The 7,068-nt window shown below is 32.6% G+C and overlaps 2 protein-coding genes across 4 annotated transcripts in view; both read right to left on the bottom strand.

The window, feature by feature from the left end:
• LOC117102607 (actin, clone 302-like) overlaps window positions 1-1,344 on the bottom strand; it is a 2,922-nt gene extending 1,578 nt beyond the window's left edge. The window contains exons 1-3 of the mRNA XM_033242970.1: window positions 1,212-1,344; window positions 707-946; window positions 223-475 (exon numbers count right to left, since the gene is read on the bottom strand). Coding sequence (XP_033098861.1) covers window positions 223-475; window positions 707-946; window positions 1,212-1,337 — 619 coding nt within the window. The 5' untranslated portion in view covers window positions 1,338-1,344. The remainder of the gene's footprint in view (window positions 1-222; window positions 476-706; window positions 947-1,211) is intronic.
• Window positions 1,345-3,501: 2,157 nt separating this feature from the next.
• LOC117102605 (actin-5-like) overlaps window positions 3,502-7,068 on the bottom strand; it is a 6,701-nt gene continuing 3,134 nt past the window's right edge. For all 3 annotated transcript variants that reach the window (XM_033242967.1, XM_033242966.1, XM_033242965.1), the window contains exons 2-5: window positions 6,402-6,530; window positions 5,979-6,218; window positions 5,477-5,723; window positions 3,502-5,253 (exon numbers count right to left, since the gene is read on the bottom strand). In XM_033242967.1, the coding sequence (XP_033098858.1) occupies window positions 4,736-5,253; window positions 5,477-5,723; window positions 5,979-6,218; window positions 6,402-6,524 (1,128 nt within the window). In that variant the 5' untranslated portion in view covers window positions 6,525-6,530 and the 3' untranslated portion in view covers window positions 3,502-4,735. The remainder of the gene's footprint in view (window positions 5,254-5,476; window positions 5,724-5,978; window positions 6,219-6,401; window positions 6,531-7,068) is intronic.

The raw sequence follows: 7,068 nt of genomic DNA, 5'->3' as shown, positions 1-7,068 counted from the left end.
GTAAATGACAAAAAAGTACTCGATTATAGGACAAACTGATGTTATGATCACATTGTGTGTTTGCGTGTGTTTGCGTGTGTGTGTGTGTGTATATGTGTGTGTGTGTGTGTGTGTGGTAATGATGGTGACATTTTGCTAAAAGGCTGACTTCCATAGCGTACGATAAGACCACAATTCTTTTGAATGCCAATCAACCCTATTGAGGAAATACGAAGTATTTACCTGGGCTGTTCGTGAAAGGGTATATATCTTTTGATACTAATATTTTTTTCAAATTTAATGTGAGATCACGTCCACCAAGTTCAACGCGTTCAATGGCGTGCGGGAGCGCGTATCCTTCGTAGATCGGTACCACATGAGACACGCCATCGCCTGAGTCGAATACTACACCGGTCGTCCTACCTCCTACATACAACGACAGAACTGCTTGTATATCCACGTGCATAGCAGGCACGTTGAACGTTTCAAACATTATCTGAAAATGAGAAGGAATACGGAATTATATAATCTAAGTAATATAATCTATAGAGTAAAGAAGCATGATAAACAAGAATTTAGCACACCTATAGACAAAATGGAATAGTCTCAAGCGCTGAAGCGCGTGAAAAACACAACCACACAGCTAAAAAATGTGTACTCTAAGTTGTTAACATTGAACAGATAACACAATTGGACATATGAAATTAAAGAAAACATTACTCCGTACTTGTGTCATTTTCTCTCGATTTGCCTTAGGGTTGAGTGGAGCTTCAGTGAGTAATATTGGGCGTTCTTCCGGGGCAACGCAGAGTTCATTGTAGAAGCAATGATGCCATATCGCCTCCATGTTGTCCCAGTTTGTTACAACACCACGTTCTATCGGACGGTTTAGGGTCAGTAACCCTCGTTTAGACTGTGCTTCATCGCCGATATAACTGTCTTTAAGTTGCAGACCAAGTAAACCTTCCTGTAATAACATTTAGATAATAATAATAATAATAATAATAATAATAATAATAATAATAATAATAATTTGGATTTGTAAAGCGCAAAATACATATAATAATAATAATAATAATAATAATAATAATAATAATAATAATAATAATAATAATAATAATAATAACAATACTAATCAATAACAGTACGGTAGTATTAATAATAGCAATGACAATAATAACAATAATTATAACAACAATAATAATGGGTAAACTAAACTTTAAATCTGATACCTTATATCGGGGTCTGCCAACAATAGCTGGGAATACGGTCCTTGGCACATCATCTCCCGCAAAACCAGCTTTAATCGTATTAGAACCATTGTCGATGACAACTGATGTTAAATCTTCAACAGACATTCAAGCTACAATAATTAAACAATATTTATTGCCTGACACTTAATAACATTATATAAATAGTGTTATTTATATGTATGTATGTATGTATGTATGTATGTATGTATGTATGTATGTATGTATGTATGTATGTATGTATGTATGTATGTATGTATGTATGTATGTATGTATGTATGTATGTATGTATGTATGTATGTATGTATGTATGTATGTATGTATGTATGTATGTATGTATGTATGTATGTATGTATGTATGTATGTATGTATGTATGTATGTATGTATGTATGTATGTATGTATGTATGTATGTATGTATGTATGTATGTATGTATGTATGTATGTATGTATGTATGTATGTATGTATGTATGTATGTATGTATGTATGTATGTATGTATGTATGTATGTATGTATGTATGTATGTATGTATGTATGTATGTATGTATGTATGTATGTATGTATGTATGTATGTATGTATGTATGTATGTATGTATGTATGTATGTATGTATGTATGTATGTATGTATGTATGTATGTATGTATGTATGTATGTATGTATGTATGTATGTATGTATGTATGTATGTATGTATGTATGTATGTATGTATGTATGTATGTATGTATGTATGTATGTATGTATGTATGTATGTATGTATGTATGTATGTATGTATGTATGTATGTATGTATGTATGTATGTATGTATGTATGTATGTATGTATGTATGTATGTATGTATGTATGTATGTATGTATGTATGTATGTATGTATGTATGTATGTATGTATGTATGTATGTATGTATGTATGTATGTATGTATGTATGTATGTATGTATGTATGTATGTATGTATGTATGTATGTATGTATGTATGTATGTATGTATGTATGTATGTATGTATGTATGTATGTATGTATGTATGTATGTATGTATGTATGTATGTATGTATGTATGTATGTATGTATGTATGTATGTATGTATGTATGTATGTATGTATGTATGTATGTATGTATGTATGTATGTATGTATGTATGTATGTATGTATGTATGTATGTATGTATGTATGTATGTATGTATGTATGTATGTATGTATGTATGTATGTATGTATGTATGTATGTATGTATGTATGTATGTATGTATGTATGTATGTATGTATGTATGTATGTATGTATGTATGTATGTATGTATGTATGTATGTATGTATGTATGTATGTATGTATGTATGTATGTATGTATGTATGTATGTATGTATGTATGTATGTATGTATGTATGTATGTATGTATGTATGTATGTATGTATGTATGTATGTATGTATGTATGTATGTATGTATGTATGTATGTATGTATGTATGTATGTATGTATGTATGTATGTATGTATGTATGTATGTATGTATGTATGTATGTATGTATGTATGTATGTATGTATGTATGTATGTATGTATGTATGTATGTATGTATGTATGTATGTATGTATGTATGTATGTATGTATGTATGTATGTATGTATGTATGTATGTATGTATGTATGTATGTATGTATGTATGTATGTATGTATGTATGTATGTATGTATGTATGTATGTATGTATGTATGTATGTATGTATGTATGTATGTATGTATGTATGTATGTATGTATGTATGTATGTATGTATGTATGTATGTATGTATGTATGTATGTATGTATGTATGTATGTATGTATGTATGTATGTATGTATGTATGCTGATGGGTTACAACAAATTATGTGACATAAGTTTAAGGCAAATAGGCTACTTTTTATGTCCCGCCACCCCACCCCTACTGACAACTGGAAAAATTAGACCCAAGATTGTTGAGAATTTTGGTTGTTCAGACTTGCACATCTTTTTTGGCTTAATGAAAATGGCTCAATGATTTCGCATCTTACATAGACCTATTATGCTTATGTGGGAATGTTACGGTACCGTGTGATTTTTGAAATGGGATTATGTGCCTATACCTATACGATAAGTATATCGAGCCTCATAATATTCAGACCAAGTAAATGCCTCGTACAGACGAAATAATAATTATAATATAATAATTAATTCGTCAAGTCGTACATGTACTTATAGCGTAATTAATTGTAGATACTGTAGACAGATAATCATAAAGTACTGATTTTCACAATACATATTTTATATATTCATTTTTATTCATCCAAATTTACAAAGAACCAAAATATACTTGACAAAAATCGAACTTAACTTATTGAATTATTTGTAGTCAGGTAAATAGATAACCACAAATTGATAATTTACATATAATACATAATTTATTTATTGATTTTTAGTCAGCCAAAATTTACATAACAAACGAACTTAAAATTAAGAGACGATTAATTGCAAAAGATTGATAGAAATACCGAGAGTGCTGTTTACTAACGGTTCAAGTAAGGCTAGTCTGTATATTATGAAATCTAGCTGTAGGCCTACAAATAATTCATCGATACTAATTGCTTAAGTATTTATAATAGGGACAAATATTTTGTTAATCAATATCGACGTTATCCACAGAAATTAATGTAAAATTCAGTCCATGCCAATGCGGTAACTAAATTCGAACCTAAAGGATCCAGGTGTTCAATACATGTTTGTACAGACGATGTGATACAAAAAATATCTCATATATAATGGTTTTTAACGAACAAATAAAATTCAGGATGGTACATAAAAATCATAATAGAATAGGCCTATCATAGTGTACGAAATTAGCATAACAATAATGATAATAATAATAAAAACATTTATAGGCTATATCGGACACACATTGATTCAGTGGCGTATCTAGTGGGCGGCCATAGAACACCCCCTACTAATCCAGTGTCCCTCTCCCATCGGAAATGTTCGAAGCCAAACAATTACGCTCAGATCACCTCATATTTATTTATTCAACAATGGCTCTAACAGCAATGTTGACTTGAAGAGGCTTTCATTCAAAACAAATACAGATAGGCCATAATATCTACAATGAATAAAATTATGAGAAATTTAAAATATTTCTTTGCTAAAATCTAAAAAAAATTGCAAGAAACAACGAATTGCATAAAAAAAGGAAACAACAATTTAAAGAAAATGTAAAATTAACATAGGAAACACATTGCACTCAGAAACAAATAAACGTCAATTAAAATGTAACTTTAAAATACCAAAAGATTAAATGTTACAACCTTATTGCGAGCTAGCGATCCTCACGCAATCATCGAGACCACCCCCACCCACGCTACTTCAATTTCGCTCCCCATCAACCCCTCCCCCATTTCAAGACTTAAATATTTAATAGGTATGCATGAGGACCAGAAAAATAAATACGTTTCCTACATTTAAAAAAAAATGTATTCTACTACTACTAGGCCTACTACTACTACGAAAATATTAAGGGCCTATTTCGGTTTTAAAAACATTTTCTGTGGACGACTCCAGGCCCCGATTCGTCATATTCCTGTTTACTAATCCACATCTGTTGAAATGTGGAGAGAGAAGCTAATATAGAGCCGCCTATCCACACGGAGTACTTTCGTTCTGGAGCAGCGATGATTTTCACTTTCATACCTGCAGGTACCAGTGAGGTCATTTCTTTTTGCAGACGATCCGCAATACCTGGATACATCGTAGACCCACCAGACAGTACGCAGTTTTGATACATGTCTTTGCGAATGTCCACGTCACATTTCATTATGCTGTTGAATATTGTCTCGTGAATTCCACAATGCTCCATTCCGATGAATGACGGTTGGAATAGAACTTCGGGGCACCGGAATCGTTCGTTTCCAATTGTGATCACTTGTCCGTCTGGAAGTTCGTAACTCTTTTCCAAAGCTGAACTAGATGCAGCAGTTGTCATTTCTTGCTCAAAGTCAAGGGCGACGTAGCATAGCTTCTCTTTCAGATCTCGTACGATTTCTTTTTCAGCTGAAATCGAATAGAATGTGTGTGTAATAAAATAATTTATATAAATATATACCAACAGCTTATACATACACACACGTGCAAAACAATATCGTTTCCATAAATAGCGACATATTATGATTCACTTCAAAAGCTCATTCTTGTTTGGCTGATGCAGTGCTTAATCAATGCGCGCTAAAGCACAAGTTAAAGTTAACTTTTAGTTGTCGCATAACGAAATATTTACCTGTGTTAGTCAAAGAGTATCCTCTTTCTGATAATATTTTTGTTAAATTGTCTGTGAGGTCACGTCCAGCAAGATCAACACGTTCAATGGCGTGCGGAAGCGCGTATCCTTCGTAGATCGGTACCACGTGAGACACACCATCACCTGAGTCGAATACTATTCCAGTCGTCCTACCTGCAGCATACAAGGATAGAACTGCCTGTATATTTACGTACATTGCGGGCACGTTGAATGTTTCAAACATTATCTGAAAATAGAACGGATTTTTATTACGTGACTACTTTTACTGTGTTTTAGCCATTCTTCTCACTTGTTTATTCCAGCCGAAGCGAGAGAAACATCAAGAATAAAAAAGTTATTTTACACTTTAGAAGAAAATGGAATAGTCCCAAGCGCTGGATCATTAGAGGGCGCGTGAAAAAAAATAAATAAATAAATAAATAAAAAAAGAAACACTGGCATACAGAATCATTGGTTATATTGGTAACAATAAAACCATTACCTGTGTCATTTTCTCTCTATTTGCCTTAGGGTTGAGAGGAGCCTCAGTGAGTAATATCGGGTGTTCTTCCGGGGCGACGCGCAGTTCATTGTAGAAGCAATGATGCCATATCTTCTCCATGTCGTCCCAGTTTGTTACAACACCATGTTCTATAGGATATTTCAGGGTGAGTATCCCTCGTTTAGACTGTGCTTCATCGCCGATGTAACTGTCTTTCCGTCCCATACCAACCATCATTTGCTATGGTGAAATTCAGACAAGAAATTAGATTTACAAAATATGTATTTATGATTTTTAAATTGTTTTATCTTGAATTGCAAACTCAATTAATAACGACTTATTTTTGGAAGTTTAAGAAATCATTCCCATTCAAAATTAAAAACTAATAACATATCTTACAATAACAAAATATATCATTCATACCTGATGTCTAGGCCTGCCTACAATGGCTGGAAATACTGCTCTTGGTGCGTCATCTCCACCAAAGCCGGCTTTACACATGCCTGATCCATTGTCAATGACAATCGCTGTATCTTCGTCGCACATTGTAATCTAAAATAAAAAAAATGGTAATGAAACTTGTTTTGTGTACTGTAATAATATTATGTCGCTCTTTGAAAGATCGGTAGACTTAATGTAATCTATGCTTATACGCAAAAGTATAATGTACATAATAGGCCTAATCATTGAACAAACAAGTACGAGTCTTTTTAATTTAGTATTATATATACGTATATATATAATAAATCATCAAAGAAAGGTAAATACAGTGTTTTAATAAAGGACTATAATACATCGCGTAGCATAGCTCTCAACGAATGTAATCCTGCAAATAAATGAATAAAGAAATTGTGTAATAAAATGCCTCTGGCGGGACTCGAACCTGCGACCTCTCGCTGTCAAGGCGAGCGTCATAACCAATAGACCACGGAGGCTTCATGGTTGAACAGATTCAAATGATACACTCCATTACACAATAGGTACGGCTAGAAACAATATAGGTACATATAATATAAATCAAGATAGCCGTTAACACTGTTAAATTATATATAATAAATCATCAAAGAAAGGTAAATACAGTGTTTTTAAT

Source organism: Anneissia japonica, unplaced genomic scaffold (genome assembly GCF_011630105.1).
Source record: "Anneissia japonica isolate Jap-2015-1 unplaced genomic scaffold, ASM1163010v1 scaffold1489_len2284818_cov182, whole genome shotgun sequence".
Taxonomy (NCBI): Eukaryota; Metazoa; Echinodermata; class Crinoidea; order Comatulida; family Comatulidae; genus Anneissia; species Anneissia japonica.
Note: the sequence above shows the minus strand (reverse complement) of the source record. Positions and strands in the feature narration are given on the sequence as shown.